This window comes from Apodemus sylvaticus, chromosome 13 (genome assembly GCF_947179515.1).
Source record: "Apodemus sylvaticus chromosome 13, mApoSyl1.1, whole genome shotgun sequence".
Taxonomy (NCBI): Eukaryota; Metazoa; Chordata; class Mammalia; order Rodentia; family Muridae; genus Apodemus; species Apodemus sylvaticus.
In genome coordinates this window covers 70,334,852-70,357,981 of record NC_067484.1, presented here as the reverse complement: position 1 = coordinate 70,357,981, position 23,130 = coordinate 70,334,852, and the positions used below count along the sequence as shown (strand labels likewise).

Here is a 23,130-nt window from a genome sequence, read left to right as displayed (position 1 = left end):
AAATGGTTTCACTTATCTATTCCGGACAGACTATTCCATGGTAGGCAAACAGAGAGGGAGTGGGGCATGAATAGTAATAAAGATGGTGAACCTTTGTCCTCACCCTCCTGACCTGGCTGCTTCAAACAAAGGTCCTGTGGGCTCTGCCTCCTGCCAGCAGGCCAGGTGACTGCCTGGCTAACCAGCGAGTTAGAGACTGGGTCAGAGCAGACAGCTGTGGGCCACTCAATCACCCTGCCTTTCTCTTTAAACTGACTAACCCAAAATTAAGGCAGGGAAACCCTTCAGAGATTTTAAAAGCCCCAGCCTTGAGAAGAGACAGGAGTTTCAGCTTTCCAATGCCCCTTCTGCTTTTTGGAGGGTATTTTTCTCTATGCGTCTGCTGCATGTGTGTGTTTCCCTATCCACAATAAACACCTTTTTCTTTTTAAAAATTTTGCTATTTTACTTTTTTAAAAAAGATAAAAAAATATTTATTTATTTATGACTACACTGTAGCTGTCTTCAGACACACCAGAAGAGGGCATCAGATCCCATTACAGATGTTTGTGAGCCACCATGTGGTTGCTGAGAATTGAACTCAGGACATCTGGAAGAACAGTCAGTGCTCTTAACCACTGAGCCATCTCTCTAGCCCAGTAAACACCTTTCTTAAGCTGTTGATTCTGTCTGCTGCTGTTTTCAGTGTTTCAAATTTCTCTGCTACTGCCTGTTGCAATCAAGATCTCCACCTTTTAATTCTTTTTTTTTTTTAAAGATTTATTTATTATTATATCTAAGTATACTGTACTGTCTTCAGATGCACCAGAAGAGTATGTCAGATCTCATTACAAACGTTGTGAGCCACCATGTGGTTGCTGGGATTTGAACTCAGGACCTTTGGAAGAACAGTCGGGACTCTTAACCGCTGAGCCACCTCTCCAGCCCCCACCTTTTAATTCTTTAAATGACAGAGGACAAAACCCAACCCAACCCAAACCAAACCAGAAAAACAACTAATTGAGATCCCTAGACACTATCTATGTGTCTGTATATGTGGGGTGGTGCAGCAATACACTTTTATAAATATATTTCTTAGCCGGGCGGTGGTGGTGCACGCCTGTAATCCCAGCACTCTGGGAGGCAGAGGCAGGCAGATTTCTGAGTTCGAGGCCAGCCTGGACTACAGAGTGAGTTCCAGGACAGCCAGGGCTATACAGAGAAACCCTGTCTCGAAAGAACCAAATCAAAAAAAAAAAATGAATAAATATATTTCTTGGGCCCCCAATAGACTGAATTTTGGGAACCCTCATAGCAAATTTAAATAATATCCCTTCAGATCATTTAAGGCTATATAACCAGCCTTACTTGCCTTAGATTTCCCATGCAATCAGTTTTTACAAGCTAAACCAATGCATGGCTTTAATTTTAAATCATGTGCTCATCCATGCCCTGACCCAGAATAATGTTATATGTGTATATGCGTGTATTCATGGTGGTACATTTTTACTGCAAACAGACAACAGGCTGGAAGAGAACTCGAAACAAATATCCCTAATGCACATTGCAACAGAAGCGTGGATATAGGCGAGAGCATGATTGCCGCTTTTTTACCAGCCTGGGTCGGTTTGAAGCAGTGAGTGGCCTTTCCCCTTGTGAACCTCTGTTAAAGATTTGTATAAAGAACTCCTCATTCCTGACTCAGTTTGGCACATGCCTTCAAACCCAACACTAGGGAAGCGGAGGCAGTCAGAACTCAGTGAATTCCAGGCCAGGCTGATATATCTTACACAGAGTTCCCGCACAACCAGGGACAAGCACATTTTATGCACAAACACCACTGAAAGCTCACAAGCAGGCCAGAAACCAGACTACAGGCCTTTGAAAGATACAGGGAAATTGGGCTTGATCTTGGTCAAATTAATCCAAGAGGAAGCTGCTGTGGTTTTATTCTGTTGGGATCAAACAAAAGAGACTTGTCCTGAGTGCTGCCTTTTTGTTTTCAGACTCCATCTTGATCATAGTTCCCAGGCTATAAGGGAGCTTTCCTGATGTCTAGGCCAACTTCCTCCTCCTCTTCCTCCTCCTCCTCCTCCTCCTCCTCCTCCTCCTCCTTCTCCTCCTCCTCCACCACCACCACTACCTTTTATTCCCGAAACGTAACAATTGTTCCTAACCACGAAAGAACAAATAATTCTGATTGATGGAAAGTTGTGACTGTGACTTGGCACAGATATTTGTGGGTTTGGAGCTTGAAGACTCTAACATTTTGGCTTGGGGTTCAGCTCTGGAGTCTGGTTCTATGACCCTGATCCATCAGTTTCAGCCCAAGTACAATAAAGTTTTGTCATCTGCTGAAATAGCTACCAAGATGAACATTCAAAGCCGCAGTCAGCTCCTGAGTCTGTGCTGCTGTTGTCCCTGACTGGTCAGTTTTTGCAGCCTCATTCAAATAAAGATTTTGCTTTGTGTGGACTCTTGTGTCTGTCTGCTTGGGTTGCTTTGAATTTTCAGACCCTAGCAATTCTTTAGTGAACTAACCCACGTTGCCAGGTCCTAGAGACCCAGAGCAGCTCCCAGTGTCTGCGAGTTCAGGCTTGCTTGAGAAGCCCCAGTTCCTCCAGCAGCCAACACTACTGACCTTCAAAGTCTGAAGCCCCTCCCAGCTCAATTTTTACTTGGTCTGGTATTTGTCAGGCTCCTGGGGGTGGAGGGGTCGAGGCTCACCAAGTGCCTGTGGCTGTTCCTAGCATGCCTCAGCCCACCTGCTACCTTAACCCTCTCCCCAGCTCCTCATTCCTATCAGATCTGCCATTTTAGCCATGCGTTCTTTGGTTCTGGGCTCTTCTCTTGGTCCCCCCTCTCACCTCCCTGCACCCCACCCACCTCCTCCCATGGCCCGGTTCAGTCTGGACTCTTCTAGACACCTCTGGCTGTGCTCTCCCTCATATCTACAATACAATCCTTCGCGCCTCAAACATACCTAGGAGCAGTCATCTCATTTTTTTTTTTCGAGACAGGGTTTCTCCGTAGCCCCGGCTGTCCTGGAACTCACTCTGTAGACCAGGCTGGCCTCGAACTCAGAAATTCGCCTGCCTCTGCCTCCCAGAGTGCTGGGATTACAGGCGTGCACCACCACCGCCTGGCTAAGCCATCTCATTTTTATTTGCTATTTATTATCTATTGTCTAAATGGGTACAGAGAGCAAGCAGTCGTGCCTAGGAGGCTACAGGAGACTATCTGCACTTTCCCTCCTGATGGTCTAAACCCCGGCACTGTTTGGCCCTGAGCACGTGACCGGATCCTTTCCTAACTCGCTCTCATTTCCAACCAGGCCAACTCTCTTCCAGGTAGGTGGAGTGGTGTGTATTTGACCCCCTTGGGAAAGGTTTCAACAGAAACACCATTTTCTGCCCCGTTCCCTTCCCCAAATGCCTTCACAGAGAGGATTCGAGGTCAGTGAGCTTTATTTGAAAGGCAACCTCAACCCCAGTCCCCCAGGGAGGGGTGGAGGAAGAAGATTGACAGTTAAAGTCAGGTTTCCCTGCCCTCTCCTCATCACCACCGCTGGGGAAAAAAAAGATATAGGAGGGTCAAGCACAAAGGCTCAGGACTTAATTGCAGCGCTTTCGAGGCTGAGCAGGACAAGTTCAAGGCCAGCCTGGGCTACATGATGAGAGCCTGTCTTTAAACAGCTAATAATAATAATAATAAAAGAATTAGAGAAGATCCAGAAGTGTCGCAGCGTGGACTACAGCTCTTCTCTCTGGGCCAGGGTCTCCTCCTGTGAGCAGGGCCCACGGGTGTCCCTGCAGAGCAGCGTCTCCAAATTCTCACGGCCTTGGCGGTAGGCGGCATAGATCTGGTCCTCTCCAAACTCACCCAGGTAGTGGAAGCAAGTCATGGAGAGCCTAGGGGAGCAAGGGCGCCTTGAAGTCTAGCCTGCCCTAGTTGGGGGGGGGGAGCAGAGGAGCCAAGCAGGACTCCGGGGGCTTCTCCCCCCACGTGCTATTACCTATTGGGCCAGGGGCCCCCAGTAACCATCACGCTGATGCTTGGCTCTGGCCCCTTGCTAAGTCCTGGGCCCATGAGACGCTTCATCTGGTTCACTTCCTGAACTCCGTAGCTGATGGTAATGGGAAGCAAGGGATGCAGGATTAATGCAGACCAGCTCAGGGAGGGACTTGCTCCTCTTCTAGGCTAAGTATACCGGACATTTGCTGAGTTCAGACAGAGCTAAGTCTCAAGATCTCACAGTGATCTTCCTGTGGCCATCTGCTCGCCCAGATGTTCCCAACAGCAACCGTGGCCCAGATTTCAGCCCAGCCAACCCCTCCCTCAGGACCAGCGCCTTTGTGGGAAGAGCAGGAGGCACCAATGGGGAGATGGAGGGCTGTGCCCACCGGCGCTTCCCCCTTAAGGAAGGTGGCAGGGACTGCATCAGCAACTCACGACTGCCAGTTCTGAGAGCAGGTCCGGTCCAGGACATCTGTGTATGTGGATTCACTCAGCTCCTGCAGCCCACTGGAGTCTGGAGTGTGAGATTTAGCCTCTGCTTTCGCCAGATGTTGCCCCATCTGGAATGAGGAGGTGCTGAGAACCTGCACTTTGGGACTGCTGGTCAATTAGGGGAATGAGAGAAAGACAGACACCCAAGTCTCCGGGGAGAATGAGGTGTCAGGGGAGCTGTTGAGCCGGAAGCACCTGCACGGCAGGATGTAGGGGCCCTTCTCTAGGCCCCGCAGCTGGGCTGGGCCAGCTCAGGCCGGACCTACTCTCCCGGGGCTAGGGGAGAAAACGCTGAGTGAAAGACCTGGCCCCTCCTTCGGGGCACACCTGCCCAGTAGCACATGCTATTTTTAAACCATGAGAACAAGGAAAGCCAATAATAATGATAAAGATAATAATAATACGCAAATAAATTAGCCAGTCTTTAATAACACATGTACTCGCTCACCCTGCGTACATACAGAAACATAGTCACACAGCATGCTTAGGTGAACAAGCATGATGGGTTCACATAGATATGTGTGTGTTCAACATGAGTGAATTAAAGGCACCTCAGGGACCTGGGGAGGGTGCCCAGATCAAAACAGGATACAGACAGGGAGAATTATAAGAGGAGGACTGGTTCCCTGGGGTGACAAGATGGGGCCATCTCAGATTGTCTGTTCTTTGGTGACCAAGCAAGAGAGTAAACTGAGGCATGGCAATTCAAGAGAAGGGGCTGGTAATATCCTGGACAGAGGGCTGGGGGTTAAAGGCTCGGTGGTGAGGTCTCAGGCAGATGGGGCGTCTGAGCAAGGACTTACTTGGAAGGCCACAGCCCGGCAGGCATCGCAGCGCAGGTGAGTCGGCATGTGAGCTGAGTACTTCTCTTCATCATCCAGCGTAGGAGCTGAAGCCGAGAGGGAAACCCTGTCCCCGGAGCTCCCCAGGATAGCCCTGCACCCCAACAGTAGCAGCAGCGGCAGCCTCATGGCCTCCGAACTTACTTCTTGGAGCACAGGCTGCGGTTGGGGCGCAGATGCGCACTCGAATTATCTGTGGTTTAGGCCAATAGGGAACTGACACCTCACTGACCCTCTTCCCTTCAAGAGGCCCTGGAGATGCCAGGTGTCACTCATGCAGGTTCCCCAGTTGGGTGGGGGGTCCTGGCTCCTGATGACTCAGCTCCACTTAACACTTAGAGGATGAAGATGCAGGGAGAGGCAGTGGCTGGCCAAGGCTGCTCCGCTGCTGATGGAGACCGGATACTGGGACCTGGACAAGCGGTAGGAACCGAACCAAACATCCTGTGGGGTGAGGTGGCTGGTTACAGTCTTTCTTCTCCTACAGAGGATGTGAAAGCTCAGAAGAGACAAATCCTCCAGCTGGAGAAGCCACACTGAGAGTTCCCAATGGACGCAGGTCACAGCCTTCAGGAGGAACGCACGCACGCACGCGGCCATGGCCGTGGTTGCTAGCCTGGGGCTCTAACTGTAGTGAAACATTTACTGAGTCTGGGAGACCACAGTGTGTGAGAGCATACGTGGTCTTTTTCTCCACTCCTAGGGTACCCTCTACCTAGGCCAGAGCCAGACATGAGGGCTTTGTGGAGGGTGTTTAAGAGGCAGGGAGTTGAGGAAAGCCCAGTGGTTACAAACAATTGCTTGTCTTGCTAAGGTCCTGGGTTCAGTTCCCATCACTCACACAATGTTCACAACCATCTGCAGTGCCCTTTTCTGGTCTTCATGGGCCTCAAGCATACATGTGGTGCACACACATACATGCAGGCAAACGCTCATAATAAAATAAAATTAAGTATTTTAAATGTGATTTATTTGACTTTTTGAGATAGCCCTGGCTGTCCTTGAACTCAAAGAGATCCACCTGCCTCTGCCTCTCAAGTCTTGGGAGTAAAAGTGTACACCAGGCAAAAGTGATTTTTTGTTTTGTTTTGTTTTAAAAAGGTGGCAGCAGGAAATTAGGACCATACACTTGGTTGTCATTTCAGCCACCATAGCTCTTCATGGTCAGCCGTTTATTGCACACCAGGGCGAGATGATATACTCTAGGGGTGGCCCTGGTCCCTCCATGTCATTGGGACCAGTGTCTATGGTAGAGATGCTGAGGTTATTTTGACGAGTATTTTAGCCAATTTCCAATCCAGGGCAAAGTTGACAGGCACTCCAAGGGAACCAGAAAGCTATCGGATGTCTACCCAGCATTGCTTCTAGTGGGAACTATACTTTCCCAAACACCTCATGTCAAACACCTCAGCAAGGCTCAAAACAACACAGAGACCACCCACAGAGATTGTGCTCTGGCCCTCAGTTTACCCCAGACTCAGAGCAGCTAGAGCACAGGGTTGGGGTCTTTCCTGTGCTGTGGGCAGACAGAAGGACCAGTCCCTGTGTGGGCACTGTTGCCTCTGCTCCTGGAACACGGAATCAGCTGCAGGGTCAGAGCCCCTTGGCCTACTCCATCTGGGCCAGCCTTCCTCTTGCCAGCTCTAACTCACCCGTGATAACAGCCAGGCCTTCCTCCCTCTTGTCATCCTGGTCATTCAACTTTACTTGCTGTCTGTCCAGGCGGGAATGGCTTCAAAATAAGGCCGCTCTGCTCTCAGGGTCTACAGGAGACAGGCGCTGGGACCTGAGGGAGACCTAGGTTCCCTGCTGTGGGCTGTTAGCTGTAGTCCAGTGTTTGTTGTTTTTGAGACAGGATTTCTCTGTGTAGCCCTGACTGTCCTGGAACTCATTCTGTAGGCTGGCCCTGAACTCACAGAGTTCACCTGCCTCTGCCCCCGGAGTGCTGGGATTAGAGGTGTGCATGTGCCACCACCGCCCGGCTGTCACAGCAATTTATGAAGCGCCTCCATTTTAGTTAAACAATTCCCCCAATCTAAAGTAACTTATTTTCCTAGATTCTTGCTTTTGCTGCCCTCTCACCTCCAGAAATGGCCAAACAAGAGAAATGATTGCTGACCACTTGAGATTTTTTAATTCACCACTTGTCCTTAATCACCCCTAGCCACAGAAAACCCAAAGAGTAATCTTCCTCCCGTTCCTCGTTTGCTAGTCCCTCCTGCCGGCCTGGCCTTAATGTCAGTAGCTGCTGGTCCCACTGGCTGTCTTTACAGGAACTACAGCAGTGCTGGGCCACTTCATCCACGTCTCTCACCCCCAACCCAGGCTAACCCTCCACACCTCCTTATACCACATCCATTCTTCATCTCCGGCCACTATCCTCGTAGCTCTCGTTAGCTTGCCCCAAGCTGCCCTGGCAACACACTGGGTTCTCCCACAGCCTCCCAGGAAGGGTTTGATGGCTACCACCCAGCCCTTCCATCTCAGCAGCACCCACTGTCCTTCTCCACTCAACTGGGCCCAGTGTTAGGGAGACACAAACAGTTCACCAAGGCAGCCCTGGTCCTGCTGCTCCCACACCTGCTATTCTGGGAAACTCCAACACCTCTTAGACTTCTCACTTGGACGGACTTGCTTGTCTACATAAACACACAAACACACCACACCCTGGGAAGGTTTGGGAAAGGGATACATATTTTTTTGGGAGGTGGGGGTTGGGGGTAGTCGGCCAGACATTTGCTAAAGATGCTCCAGCAATATCAGCCCAGGCAGCAGATACATTCTCTTAAGGTCCCTTCTGGTCTGGCGACTGGCTGGAACTGGCCAAAGAATTGATGGGAGAAAAAAGTTAAGAGACTGGGAGCCGGAACTTCCAATGCGTTCTAGGAAACCCAACTCCACGGGAATAAGGGCTGAGGCTTCACAAAGGCAACACAGAACCCTTGGTGGACGGGAGGGGACCAGAACTGGAGGGTGGGGCACAGAAGAGCACTGGTGGTGCCGGACTCGGGGTCCCGCTCAAGGGCATGTAGTACATCCCCTCCAGGGGTCCAGCCTCAGGAGCCCAAGGTAGCTGGAGACTACCAAGGGCCGTCAGGTTTGGGGACAGCGGTGACAGAGACGGGCCAGAGATAGGCCCATAGGCGGGCGGGTAGAGGCCGGGCCCTAGGGCCAGCGGGACATAGGGCTGGCGTGACTGGCGGGTGGGAGAGGGCGAGGGTGGCAGCAGTACTTCCACATACTGCCCGCTCTCGGGATCGAAGAGTACCCGCAGCCTCGGCTGCCTCGGCGCCTCCACAAGGTAGTACCGACCGCTCTCCGGGTCTACGAGGACCTTCCCCGCGGGCGCGGCTCCCGGAGGCCTCCGCGTCCCCAGGGAGGATGCAGGGGGGAGCCGGTCGGTGGGAGGCGCAGAGGCAGCTCGCGGGAAGGGTGCAGCGGCCCTGGGCGCCGTCGCTGCAGGATCGGGAAGGAGGGGCGCCCGGACCGCAGTTGCAGGAGCAACAAGCGGTGTCTCCAACTCGGGTGCTGCCATAGGGCTCGAGTTTGGACACGCCTGCGGTGAGCCGGGGCGAGGAGGTCCGGTCCCCGTCGACTCTAAAGGGGAACTCTGGGTCGAGGTGCGAGCGCCTCCTAAAGGGCTGGTCCGACCCTCGCGATCGGGGACCAGGCTCTGGGTCTCAGCCTCCGGGTTTTCTCCTCCAGGACCGCGTCTTTGGACACTAGGGGTTTTCTCCCGCCGCTGGCCGAAGGCTAGAGCGCCAGGCAAGCGGATCTCACTGCGAGCGAAGGGTTTCGCGGTGCTGTTCTCTGCCCTCCGCCTCGGGACTCCGCTGGACTGGGAGGCATCCTTAGGGGTTGCATGAAGGGAAGTTTCTGGTGACTCATAAGGATGAGGTACCACAGGCAGAAAGTCCTTGAGAAAAATGGAAGTGTAATGAGCCGGGGCGGGCGACTCAAGTGCGGGGAGCTTGTGCGTTTTGGATGCATCACCCTCCTCCCCGCTGGAGTCTGCAGGAGGCGCGGGAAGCCCGGAGCCTGGGGTCCCTGCCGGGAAGCTTGGCGCGTAAGTAGTCTTAACCATCTTGCGCACGTCTCGCGGCCGCGGAATGGTCACGCGCGGGCGTCCAGAAGCCCCTTCTCCCGAGCCTAAGGCTTCTGGGCACACATCGTCGTCCAGAGTGCTTGTGGGATGACTTCGGGGCTGTTCCGCTGTATCTACCTCTGGAGACCGCTGACAGCTTCTGAAGGCAATATGCGCATTTTCCAGTGTGAGCAGGCACAGCTCCTCTGCGAGCTCTGGAGTCGCGGGTGCTGATGGTGTAGGCGGCTCCAGATCCTGAGTTAGACCATTCATAGCTTCCTGATGCAATGCCGTCGATGAACCCTGCACAACAGGACTCCAAGTCTCCCCGGGCGATGGGCTACGCGTTTCAATAGGATGAGGTGACTCCCGTGGGAGCAGGGCTGGCAGCGACGGGTCCCTGCTCAGCCCTACTGCATCTCCGCCTCTCGAATTCAGAACCTTCCACACAAGAGGAGCTTCAGGACATGGGTTCCCAACTCTAGCGACACCCTGAGTCCGTTGGGGAAGCGGTGGAGGGGAAGGGGTCCTTCCGCGGCCGACTTCCTCTACGGAGGCATTCCGATTTTCCCACTCAGAGGATGCGCCAGGGAAGGCGGAGCTACTCGTTCTCCAAACAATCTTAGGAGGTTGTGGAGGGTTTTGGGGAGACGGGCAGCGAGGACCCCGTGCGGCCCCGTTTGGAGCCTGCTGCGGAGGAGATGGGCTCCTCGGCCTCACAACCCTACTGGGAGGCACGCGGGAACCTCTAGGATGGAAAGGAGGACTCCGTGCCCTCGGCACGGTTCGATCCGGAGTCTCACGGCAGAACTGGGTCTTGGATTCCTGTTTGTGAGCCTGATGCGGTTTCTCCTCTGACTGCAGAAAGATGCTGGAACTAACTGGACCCAGAGGCTCGGTCCCGGGCGCCGGCTTGTCCCGCCGAATCGCTCGCTCTCGGAGGCTAGGCCAAGGCCGCGGGGCTCTGGCGGAGGCAGAATTGTCGTGCGCGCGGGGTGGCCGAGACTTAGCCTCTTCCGGGACCACGCGAGTGCTGGCTGCCCTTTCCTGAGAGTTTGTCGTGGATTCCGGCTTGCCGGTAGACTTAATGGTGACGTTGCTGGGGGCTGGGACGGCAGAGCCCAGTTTTCTGGCCAGCGCCGTCTGCACGATGCCCGCGGCGGCCTGCAAGCGGCTCAGAGACTCGTCCAGGGAGCCGGTGCGCAGGAGCAGTCGGGGACGCGGCGCGCGGCTGTCCTGCGAGGGACTCCGAGGCCGCGGACGCAGCTCGATCTGACGTTTGGGCACCGTGCGGGGTCTAACGGGCGCGGTGCGCTCCTCCAGGGCCACCTCCACGCACTCGTACTGGCCTGAGACGGCAGGACTCGGCTCGCGGGGCGGCAGCTCCAGGTAGGTGGCCCAGCGAGAGCCCCCGTCGGGGACCTGCGACTGCGACGAGACAGAGGCAGGGGACGCTGGCCCGGGCAGCAGGGGGCTGCTGAAGGTAGGCGCCGTGAGCTGTCGCTCCTCCAGATCCTCCGCGTCGGAGCGGCTGAACAGAGGCCCCGCGCCGAAGATGACTTCCATCTCCCCCGACGGCAGCATGCGCAGCTGGGGCCGGGGCGGCGGCGGGCCGGAGCCCGGGCCTCGCGGGAAACCCGAGCCGGAGCAGGGCTGCTGGCGGCTATTCTGGGCGCTGACGGACAGGACAGGCTGCGCGCCCGCCCCCCGCCCAGGAGCCACCCAGAGCCAAGTCCCCCGGCCTTCTGTGTCCGGCCCAACGTCCGGGGGCTCCGGAGAAGCCGGAGCTGTGTGGTAGGAGCCGGACGAACCGGACGAGTCCTGACGCCCCGCAGGAGCAGGCAGCCGCCTAGAGAGCCCAGGAAGGGCTAGCGGGGCGAGCGCAGTCAGCATGGTGGGCAGGACACCTAGCACTACCTCCCGCGCAGTGCCTCCGCTGGTGGCTCCTGCACTGTCCCCGCCCCGCCTGGATGCCGCGGGGTCAAAGCGTCTTAAAGCGCCAGCGTCAACGCCCGAGCTAGCGGCTTTGGCAGCAGGGAGACCTAAGCTGTGGGCCCTTCGGGGTGAAGCCCCCATGCCGAACTTTCTCCAACACAGGTGCAGCTACAGCGTGGGGGTGGGGCTCCAGCCTCCGGCGGACAGGAGAGGAAGGCTGGCCCAGCTTTAGTGAGGAGGCAGCAGCTAGGCCCGATTCTAGAAAACTCTGGCCTTGCAAGGGGCTTGCCCGAGATGAAGGTCAGGGTGTGAGATCTTGAAATTCCACACCTTCAGCCCCCAACTCTTTTCCATCACAAAGAAATTCTCCTCCACGCCTTCCTTATGCATCTTTGGGCCCCCCCTTACACTCCCCAGACCACCTTTGATAGGGTTAGGGATTATCAGAGGACTCTCCTAACTCAGGTAGGTGCTGGCTAGACTTTCAGGCCCATTAGAAAGAGCTGGAGGATCATCCCTAGCTAGCTTTCACAAGCAGCCTAGCATCCAGAACAAACCTGGGAGACAAGCCAATCTTTGTAGGGTCCCCTCTAAAGCTCTAGGCCCACAGGCCCTTATACCAGTCCCCCACTCATAGAGAAGCAGTCTCCAGCTGTCTTTGTCTTATGACAGACAATAGGACAGGACTGTACTTAACTTCTGGCCTGACCGTCCTGCTGTGACTCAGGCCCAGCTGGCCCTGATGCACCGGCCCCTCCCTTGCACCCAGCCTCACGGTGACACAGCACAGGCTAGACTTAACCACTCTGTCTTGTGGGTCTTGCGCTCCCACTCAGTGATAGCTTCTGAACGAACAGGGCTGACCTCGCATCCTGTCAGATCTGCCAGAGCAACTTGAGCAGGCAGCCCTTTCCCTGTTTTAAAAGGTTTTCTCACTTTCCTTGTTTGAATGTTGAGCAGTGGAAGAAGGTACAGATGTGATCTGTATGAATAGTATACACATATTCTCAATCCCTGATGGCTTCTGGTTTCTCAGCCTCACTGTGGTCTTGGAATCCAGTCTTTGAATTCTCTGGTCAGGGCTAACATGCATGTACACACACACACAAGTACAGAGACACACCCCCACACTCCATTCTGCCCTAACACTACAGCTAACCCCAGAGATTCACATTTTATTCAAGTCCAGGTAGGGTGTGATTGGACTAACTGGGGCGGTGTATGTAGGAAAAAACTAATCACCCAAAGCAAGCAGCAGTGCCTACTGGCCCACAGTTCCAGCAAGACCCACAAAGACCCAGTTCCCACTCACTTCCACTGGCTTTTACCCCACCCCCAAAATGAGGGCAGCAGCGGGGGGTTGAAGACATGAGCAGTGTCCCCTCCCTAAGCTCAGAAGCAGTTGTAGTGGTGGTAGTCCCCAGACCGTAACTCCCATGAAGCCCTTGGTGCCTTGATTTGTTCTTGGAGAGGTGAGGGACCCACAGGGATGGAAGGAAAGAGTTTGTCTTCCCTGGGTTGAGAAGGGAGAGTAGAGGCTGGGCATCACAGCTAGAGAATAGAAAGGTAACCAGCAGTTTATTTTTCCCTGGAACACTGGCGGCTACGGGCCCGACGAGTTCCCGAGGCTTTCTTATGCTTCTGGTCCAGCACCTGGGCCATGTAGGTCTCCTGCTGCTTCTGGATCCGGAAGTCAGACATGTGATTCCTGCAATGGAGCCAGCTGGTCGTAGGCTGGACAGCCCTGGGTCAGGGCCAGAAGTCAGGCTCCCCACTTCCATCAACAACCCCCAGCCTGGCCCAGCCCCTCACCTGAAAATCTGTTTCTGCTGGCTGATAACATGCTGCAACTCTTTAATCTCATTCTCTTTGCCATTAAGTATATCTTCTTGCTTTATAATGTGGGATTCAATTTCTGTGGGGGAGAGAGGCAGGGAGGAGGGTGGTTCCCTCTCTCAGGCTTCTGAGTTGAGGTCTTCCTTTGGGTGGCTCTTCAAACTTTGCTCTCCCTGCCCAGGAGTTCTTCTTGGACAGCTGCCTGTTCCTTAGCATGAATGAGTTTGTTTTTCTGTATTGGAGACTGAACCCAAGGCCTCATGCCTGATAGGTAGGGGCTCCATCACTGAGCTCCGTCCTCATTCTGGGGCAGGGGTGGGGTGGGCAGATCTTTCTACAAAGCCCTGGCTATCCTAGAACTCACTATGTAGACCATGCTGGCCTTGAACTCAGAAATAACTCCTGTCTCTGCCTCCCAAGTGCTAGGATTAAAGGTGTGCTACCATGCTACCTCCCCACCCCATACCCAGCGCTTTCTCTTTCTCTCTCTCTCTTTCCTTCCTTCCTTCCTTCCTTTCTTTTTTTTTTAAATATTTACTTATTTATTATATGTAAGTACACTGTAGCTGTCTTCAGACATCAGAAGAGGGAGTCAGATCTCTTTATGGATGGTTGTGAGCCATCATGTGGGTGCTGGGATTTGAACTCAGGACCTTCAGAAGAGCAATCAGTGCTTTTACTTGCTGAGCCATCTCTCCAGTCCCCTTCCTTCCTTTCTATCTTTCCTTTTTTGAGACAGGGTCTTTCTATTATAATAGCTCTGGCTGTTCTCAACTGGAAGAGATCCACTGGTCTCAGCCTCCCCGCAACTGCACTGCCACACCCATCTCCACTTTCTACTTGGCTTTGAAGCAGAGGCTCATTAAGTTGACCAGGCTAGCAGTGAGTGCTAACTCACTCTGTAGTAATGACAGGCCTTCAACTTTTGGTCCTGCTACCTCAACTTCCTGAGTAGATAGGCTTTCGTGTTTACCACAGGACCCTGCCATTACCAGCAATTTTTTGGAGTCTCCCGACAATGATTCTGTCAGTAACTTTACCACTGTATTATAAACCTCACCCAGGTGAGGATGGGGCAAAAATCCTTGGAGAGAAGCGGAGAGTCCTGTCATAGCCCTGGCTGGCTCTCAGATCTTTCCACTTCTGTGGTTAGACCCTTGGTCTGGGAATTGTAGCCCTTCCCAATACTCCCATCCCATCCCTTTTTTCCTTGTGCCGATGTCTAAAGTGTCTCATCCATCAATTGTTGGCCTTTTCTACAACTAGGACATAAGGGGACAGGGACACACATCTGTGTACTGTGGAATGAATAAGGTGTCTCTAAGAACTTTTAGGCTTCAAAATACCAACTTTTGGCCATCTCAGTTAAGTCAGACCTATCAAGGGCAGACTGATATACCGGGTCTTGTGCTATGCAGGGCCTCTTGTGGGAGATGAGGCCCTTGCCTACTCCAGATGTGTTTAACTTCTCAAAGAAGTCAGGACTCAGGAAGTAGAGGCTGGACAGATGGCTCAGCAGTTAAGAGCACTGACTGCTCTTCCAGGGAGGTTCCCGGTATCCTAGGGTACTTCGTAAACACATTAACTCTAGTTCCTGGGGATCTGGTACCCTCTTCTCATCTCCATAGGCTCTAGGCACACACATGGTGCACATACATACATGCTCTAGGCACACACATGGTGCACATACATACATGCTCTAGGCACACACGTTGCACATACATAACATGCTCTAGGCACACACATGGTGCACATACATACATGCTCTAGGCACACACGTTGCACATACATAACATGCTCTAGGCACACACATGGTGCACATACATACATGCTCTAGGCACACACGTTGCACATACATAACATGCTCTAGGCACACACATGGTGCACATACATATATGCAGGCAAAACAGTCACACATAAAATAAACCTTAAAAACAGAACTCAAAACTAAACTGAGTGGAAGCACACGCTACTAACCCCAGCACTGGGAAGGCAGAGGTAAGAGTACGGGAAGACCAAGGCCATCTTACCAAGTTTAAGGACAGTTTGGGCTACCTGAGACCCCTGTGTCAGCAGAATAAATGAATGAATGAATGAACAAATAAATGTCGAGGGGTTGAAGGCTGATGGAGTGGTTCATTACTAGAACACTTGCCTAGCAAGTGTGAGGCTCTTGAGTTTGATTTCCTGCCCCAAAGCAAGGAGAGTGGAAAATAAAAACAAAAAAACAAGACAGAAGAGGAGATGATCAGAGAAGGACGAGGACGAGGCTGCACTGGAGGAGGCTCCTGTGGAGGCGGGGTTAGCGAGCTGGCTAGCTGCTTCTTCAGACCAGGTTTCTCAAACATAAATAGTCCCCATTCCACAGTCGTATAGAGAGCACCCAGTAGGCCAGTGAGGGAAAAACCTCCCCCTAACCAAGCACACATTAGAGACAGGACATCTGTGTCTTAGGTCAAAATCCAAGGTGGCTTTAAGAATCTGAAAGCTTTCATATAGCTGTCCTCCATGGAGCCCTGGGAAATCTGATCACATGGTGGGGGGGGGAAGCCCCCCTGATTAAAGGGATGGTTGCACAGGGCTGAGAAGATAGTTCACAGGTTGAGTGCATGCCTATGGTTAGCTGGCAAAGCTCATAAAAGAGAGCGCCATGGGGTAATCCCAGTGCTCAGGAAGTGAAGGCAGGCCAGTCAGTTCAAAGTCATTCCTTAGCAAGTTTGAGGCCAGCCTGGGATGCATGAGAACCCATCCTGAAAGGGGGGAGGAGGCTGGGGAGTGGGCACAGTGGTAAAGAGCACTGGCTGCTCTTCCAGAGGACCTGGTTCCATTCCCAGCACCCACATGGTGGTTAACAACCTCCTGTAATCCTCTGTGTACATGCAGACAATACACCTATACATATAAGATACACAAGCCTAAAAAAAAAAACCAAAATGATCAGAAAAATATATAAAAATGGAGGGGAGGAGTGAGAATGGGGAAGGGCATGTTCTGTGAGACACTTGCCTTGCAAAAATGAGCTTCTGGAGTGGGGTCCCCAGAACCCATGCGAAGACCCTGGGTGTGGTGGTGTGTGCTGATAATCCTAGTGCTGGAGAAGCAGAGGCAGGAGGATTCCTGAGACTCTCTTGGCCAGCCTGGTTGGTCAAATCGGTGAGCTTCAGGTCAGTGAGAGCCTGACTTGTGGGAAGTGGGTACCATTCCAAGGATAACATCAGAGGTTGTCCTCCAGCTTCCGCATACATATGCACACACGTGCACACACACATAAATGCATACAGTTTAAATGGGATGGGGGCTACAGAGGTGGTTTGGTTGGTAAAATGCTTGAGCAACAGACATGAAGGCCGCAATTTGGATATGCAGCACTCACATAAAAAGCCCCTGTAGTCCTAATGCTGGAGAAGTCCTTGGTTGGGACTTGTCAGTCTAATCAAAACTGGCAAGCTCCAGGTTTGGTGTGAGACCTTGTCACAAGAAATAAGACAGTGGGCCAGTGAGATGGCTCAGCAGGTAAAAGTGCTTGCTGATGACCCAGACGACCTGAGTTCCATCTCCAGAACCCAAAGTGGGTGGAGAAAGTGAAGGCTACATTTTCCTTTCACCTCCATACATATACTATGGGACACAGACAGACAGACGGATAGACACACACACACACACACACACCTATAATACGAAAACACTGCTTTAAAAAAAATGTCAGGTAGTTGACAGCCAAGTCAACTTTAAAAGCACTTGTTGCTTTTGCAGAGGACTCTGGGTCAAGTCCCATCACCGACAGGGCAGCTCACAACTGTCTGCAAATCTAGTACCAGGGTTATCAGATGCCTTTTTCCGGGATCCGTGGGCACTAATCATGCACAGAGTGCAGATATATACATATATGCAGGTAAAACACTCACACACATAAAATAAAATCATGTAGAGTGTGCTTGAGGGCGGCACCTAACCCTGACCTCTGGACCTTGCCTGCACAGACACAGACACGGGCACAGACACGGGAAGGAGGGAGGGAGGTGGAGAAGAGGTAGCTATAACCCAGGCTCCGGCCATGCAGACATGTTGGTGCATTTAGTAGTCTAGGTGAAATCTGGCCCTAGAGGCACAATGTAGAGAAGAGGAAGGAGACATTGGTGATAGCTGGAGAGCAAGAAGGAGCCCACTGCATGACGGTACTGGGCCTCAGAGCCCGGTTCTCCAGGTCATCTGCATAATTTGGATTAACTGCATCTAAAATTCTTCTGGCAAAGAGAACTAGAAATCTGTGTGACTTACTGGGCATGATGACACAGACCTGTTAACTCCAGTATTTGGAGGCAGAGGCAGGGATCTCTGTGAGTTCAAGGCCAGCCTGGTCTACATATAGAGAACTCCAGGATAGCCAGGACTACAAAAAAAAAAAAAAAAAAAAAAAAAAAAAAGAGGGAGAGAGAAAAGAAAAATAAATATGTAAATATAAATATATATATGAAATTGAATTGAGCTGGGTGGGGGGTGCCTTTAATTTCAGCACTCAGGAGGCAAAGACGGGTGGACCTCTGTTGAGTTTGAGACTAGCCTGGTCTACAGAGCAAGTTCTTAAACAGGCAGAGCTATGCAGAAAAATCCTGTCTCAAAACAAACAAACACCAGGAACAAGAAAAAAATCAAAACTAAACTAAAATCCACAAAACCCTGAAATGACAAAGGAGCAGGCAGAAGTACTGATTAAAATGAGGTTCAGACCACCACACTGGCTTAGGGCAGGGCTTGTGGCCACTGGAGAGGTAGAGAACATTCTATGGGGGAGGCATCCAGACCAGACCCTTACCCCATTACACATGCAGAGCCCTAGGGCCTGGGCTGATTTTGGTAGAAGGAGACGTCCTAAGGTAATGTGTCTCTGGCTATACCAGGATATAACTCCAGCTCTCTGGGCTCTCCGGAAAGGGGAAGTATAAAGGCAGATAGGACCCAGGGGTAGAGGACACTGCATATGAGACAGTGACTACTGGTTAGGCTTCGGTTAGTCTTGCTCAAACACCCATCATGTCTGTCAGCCTGCTTTCCCTGATCAAGAGAACAGCCTGTTGGCACTTCTCAGGGAATGCTCACCAGGAGTGACAGAAGGCAGTGTGTGTGTGTGTGTGTGTGTGTGTGTGTGTGTGTGTGAAAGCTGCCCAGAGCCCCACATGGGAGCCTCATGAGGAGGGATCTTAATTCTCTTGGGCTCAGGTTGGTTTTTGGCCTATTTAAGATCTGCCACAGTGAACCAACAGATGTCGTGCATAGAATTCACAGTAATAAGAGTTCAGCATTCTCTGACAATGAAAGCTGTTCCTGCAGGATAGGACACTGTGTCGCTGTGCCCCCAGCTCAGAGCGCTCCACAGAACGAGGAGCCAAAGGCATGCACACGGCAGCTGAAATCCAGTGGCCCAGACACATTTTACTCAGTGAATACACTACTCTGAAACTGCCTAAATTAGTTGCCTACACTAACAAGTTAGAAGTTTTCATTAACATTGACTTCTAAATTGTTTTGTTTTGTTTTGCTTTGCTTTGCTTTTGAGACAAAGTCTTACACAGCCCACAATGGCCTCAAACTCCCAATCCTCCTGCCTCCACCTCCTGAATGCTGGAATTAGAAGCATGGGCCACAACATCTGGCTTCTAGATTCTCGTGTTTTTTTAAGATCTGGCAATCTTAGGCTCTATTCCCAGGGGAGGAGCATGGCTCTGGCAACCCAGTCTCCAGGCCTGCAGAGTTCTTTGAGTCCTAAGATCCGCAGTAGGATTGTGTTTGCTCTGCAGCTCCTCTTGAAGCAAGGTTATAAATAGAACTACTATTTCTAACACTTATCAAAAATGGGATAAAACAAAAGGTGGACTAAGAAGGTTGTATGTTTCAAGAAAAATGGGAGCAAGCCCGTTCCTTTATGGCTGTGAAGAATACCGCACACTGATCGCGTCCATCATTTCCGTAGCCTGCCTGGTCCCTGAAGGCACTTTCGAAGGTGTGACCCGCCTGGACTTGCCTGTATCCTCAGCCGGGGGCAGAAGTTGGGGTAGAGCCCTGATTTTGGCACCGTCACTGGGCCGTTGGAAAAGAGCCCGTGTATGTTAACTTGGGGGGCAGCACGGGCCTCCCGCCTACCATTGCACTTGGTGATGAGCTGGTCCTTCTTGCTAGACTCCTGCAGGACTCTGCTCTTGACACTGGAGAGCCTGGGGGGAGTTAAAATGTAAGGCTGAACAGGCAGAAGGCAGAAGAGCCCCCAAGCTCTGAGTCCCTTCCTGAGGCCCACGCACTCACGCTTTTTCAAAGGCCATTTTCTCTTTCTCCAGCTGCTTGGACAGTACCTCCACCTCTCCGAGGGCAAACTGCAACTTCTCTTCTTCTTTGGCCAGGAGGGCTTTGGTTTTGGCATGAGCAGCTTTCTCATCCTGCAAGGGATGACGACTCTCTTTATCCCAAGCCACCTTGGGTCTCTTAGGATCCCTTTAACTAACCCCCTTTTCAGAGGTGCATGCAAAGGTGCAAGAAGATTCAGCCTCACTAGGAGGGCTAGAAGTTCTGAAAGGCCAAGACTCAAGGCTTCTGCCCAGCCTCAGGGATCATGGGAAGTGGGAGGAGGGGTCTGCAGAGGGAGGAGGGGTCTGCAGAGGCTGCTACTCACCACCAGTTTCTTCTCTACTTCCTGGAACTCTTCTTTACTGACAAAATTTTCATCCTGGAGAACCATCTGCAACAGAGCCCGGCTCAGGAAGGGACTGGGGGTGGGGGGGAGGGGGAGGAGGATGGCCTCTAAGGACAAAGGGACAATGGATGGGTAATGGAACCATGTTGAAGGCACACAGGTCTTGACCGGCCTTAGGACAGGAGCATTTATCTCACAGATTTGCCAAGGCCTGGTTCTAAGTGCTGCCCACGAAGAGCAACCAGCCTCGTGGAGATTGCTAACAGCCAGCACTCTCTCCACCGTATGTCCTCGGCAAAAGTACAAGGGCCTGTGGTACACAGAGGAACCCCGGGTCCAGCTTTAGTAAGGATCAGGGTTGCTCTCCGAGAAAATGACATTAATCCTGAAATCTGACTGTTAAATAGGATGAATCGAGGAAAAAAAAAAAAAACACTCCAGACAGTGGGGGTGAGCAGCCAAGAGAAGATCTAGGGACCCTCTGGGAACTGAAGGTAATTCAGCGCCCACGCTGGCAAACACTTGGTTGAAAGAGACAAGAGTATGCCTCTCACAATCCCCCTGGATCTAACTGCTCAGAAGGGAAGACACTGTCTAAAAATCACTAGAGTGAAAAACACATGTGAAGTCGGTTGTTTTTGTTTGTTTTGAGACATACACACATCTCAACACAGTTACGAGAAGAGAAACAAAAAACTCCATGCATGAGCTCTAAGCTGGCCAGCACCGAGGTAACCTATGACATCAGTGTATGACACCCACTCACTGGGATTGGGAACAAAAGGGCACAAAAAAGTTTGGAGGCTCTTAAATCAGCACCGTGAAAGGCCAAATTCCTATTCCCACTGCAATTGACACTGGAGAGGTGTGCGGCTTCAGGAATGATCTGGTTTCTGTGCGTAGGATGCCTTAGGGAGTTGGTAAGGACCGTGGAGACATTGAAGTCCACCGAGTATCTACCAGACCCTTCAGCAACCAGGCAGAATGGGGAATATTGCCCGATTTGATGAAGTTTAGGAAAGTACCCTGCTCTTCTTGGTTCCTCCCCTAGCTAGGTGAGCCCCGCCTCCAAGATGACGCCCTTCTCAATGTATACTAGCCACGCCCCCTACATCCATCGAGAGCCTGGCCCCACCCCCGCCGGAGGCGTCCAGCGCAGCCTTTCCCCGAGCTCTGGCTGCCTACCACATTCCTCAGTTGGTGGATCAGTTCCTCCTGAGATTCAATCACGTCCCGCAGTTGATCAAAGGCGAGACACACAGATCCAGAGCCCCCCTGCGACCACCCAAGGGGCGTCGCCATCTTTTGCCCCCGCCAGCTCGTTGGAAATGGCCTCCTGCTGCGCGCCCCACTCGTCGCCGGCCAATGAGAATGCGACGCCACAGAGCACCCTGGCAACCGGGGCGGGGACTTCCTCTGTTTGCAAGGCCGAGGCGTGGCTCTTGGAAAGCCCTTTGAGGCCCTGGCGTGTGGCTCAGTGAGTGAGTAGAACCAGACTGAATTTCATTTCCCAACAATGCAGCAACAAATGACAGGGTGTGATAGCTTAAGCTGGTAACTTCAGCGTTCAGAAGGCTGGAGGATTGTGAGTTCAAGGCCATCTTGGCCTACATATAAAAAAGCCCTGCCTCAAAACAAGAAAACCTACAAAAGTACAGAAAAAGAGTTCTTGCTTAGCATACACAGAATCTTGGTTTCCAAACAGATCCCAGCACTTTGGAGGTAGATGCAGGAAAGAAACCCAGAGTCACTTTTGTATACGTAGTAAGTTTAAGGCTAGTATAGACTCAAAAAACCTTGTCTTCAAAACAAAACTAAACCAAAGAATAAAAACCAAACATTTGTAAAAATAAGCCAGGCACAGTGGCAGAGACCTTTAATCCCAGCCCTTTGTAAGTGCCAGGGATGGCATAGGTATATAGTGGAACATCTAAAATTTATCTCTTTTTGTAAACTTAAAAGATTGTTGTAAGCTTTAGGGAATCTATTTAGCTCCACCTCTCACAGGACCTTAATAGACTCCAGATAAGAGTACTATCAATCTCTTGTTTCCTTCCCAACCTGCCTAATTCCTGAAGGAGGGATCTAGTCCCCTTTCCCTGGTTCTGGGACATCTACCCACTTCAAAGTACCAAAACCATGGGCCTAAAGTTTTCAAATGTATAGCCAGGAAAAAATTTCTCTCTAAACTTAATTTGTCTTTTGTCCCAAACACGTATATCTCTCAGATCCTGCCACAGGTGCTCTGGTCCAGCCTCCCAAACTGCTTCAGGGGCCTTCACATCCCTAGCCCCGGAGGTCTGCAGAGGTTGGACATCACCCTGCTCTTCCCAGACCTGGCCAACAGTCCAGCCTCCGGATGTTCCAATCACGGCACCTCGATGTCAGCAGGGAGTAGCCATGGACAATTATATCAGACCTTATTAATTTATTATAAACAAAAGGCTGGGATGTTGGGCTTCAGACCTGGACAAGTAGCTGAGGTGCATATTGAACATACCAGAGTGGATCTGGCCTCCAGGTTCTCCCAGCATCCCCCAGTCCTACCTGTTACAGGGCAAGGCTGGCATACCCCGCCCTTGTGCAGAACTTGCCAGCTCAGGGACTGGGCTTCCTCTCACAAGGTGACTCTTCACTTTATAACCCAGACTTTGGGGGCTCTCTCTCTCTCTCTCTCCTCTCTGTGTGCTTGTGCTTTAATTCTCTTCTATCTTCCTCTGTATGGTGACTTCACTGACCCCCTCCTGTATGGTATGTAGCAAGCAGGTGAATTCACCCAAGAGCTGCCCCCAACAAACCTGCCTTTATAATTTAACTTGGCTTGGACTGGCTCATTTTATCAGCCAAGCTAACTTATCGCCTACTCCCTACTGGAGTCAGAAGTGGGATGCCTCCTATTCCTGGGATCTGAAGTTATAGATGCTTGTGACATACTTTGTGGGTGCTGGGAACTGAATCTGGGGCTTCTGCTAGAGCAGGTGCTCTTAAATAAGCAGCTCTCTCTCCAGCCCTTTGCCTAAGGATTTAATTTGTTTGATGTTTTAGTTGTGTGTGTTGTGTGGGTGTGTGCATGATGTGTGCAGGTGCCCACATTATGTGTGCATGGAGGTCAGAGGACTTGGATCCCTGGAGCTGGTTTCTGCTAGGATGAAAGGATATCCTGGGACTCAGATGCCCAGGAACCACACAGCTCTCTTGAGATACAGCTCAGGAGCCTTAGAGCTCGGAGGCTGCATCCTCAGGAGAGGCAGAACAGCTCTGTT

General features: G+C 51.8%; 3 protein-coding genes across 3 annotated transcripts; all 3 read right to left on the bottom strand.

The window, feature by feature from the left end:
* Positions 1–3,428: 3,428 nt before the first annotated feature.
* Mzb1 (marginal zone B and B1 cell specific protein) lies at positions 3,429–5,548 on the bottom strand. Its single transcript, XM_052155500.1, has 4 exons — positions 5,292–5,548; positions 4,432–4,556; positions 3,995–4,105; positions 3,429–3,890 (listed from the first exon to the last, which is right to left on the bottom strand). The coding sequence occupies exons 1-4, from the start codon at positions 5,457–5,459 to the stop codon at positions 3,731–3,733; spliced, it is 564 nt and encodes a 187-aa protein (XP_052011460.1). The 5' UTR covers positions 5,460–5,548; the 3' UTR covers positions 3,429–3,730.
* Positions 5,549–5,701: 153 nt separating this feature from the next.
* On the bottom strand, positions 5,702–11,391 carry Prob1 (proline rich basic protein 1). The gene has a single exon (XM_052155498.1). The coding sequence runs from the start codon at positions 11,305–11,307 to the stop codon at positions 8,251–8,253; it is 3,057 nt and encodes a 1,018-aa protein (XP_052011458.1). The 5' UTR covers positions 11,308–11,391; the 3' UTR covers positions 5,702–8,250.
* A 1,514-nt stretch (positions 11,392–12,905) lies between these two features.
* Spata24 (spermatogenesis associated 24) lies at positions 12,906–21,219 on the bottom strand. Its single transcript, XM_052155499.1, has 6 exons — positions 21,053–21,219; positions 19,847–19,912; positions 19,483–19,613; positions 19,324–19,394; positions 13,162–13,264; positions 12,906–13,057 (listed from the first exon to the last, which is right to left on the bottom strand). Exons 1-6 carry the CDS (start codon positions 21,167–21,169, stop codon positions 12,928–12,930), a joined length of 618 nt encoding a protein of 205 aa, XP_052011459.1. The 5' UTR covers positions 21,170–21,219; the 3' UTR covers positions 12,906–12,927.
* Between the last annotated feature and the right edge of the window lie 1,911 nt (positions 21,220–23,130).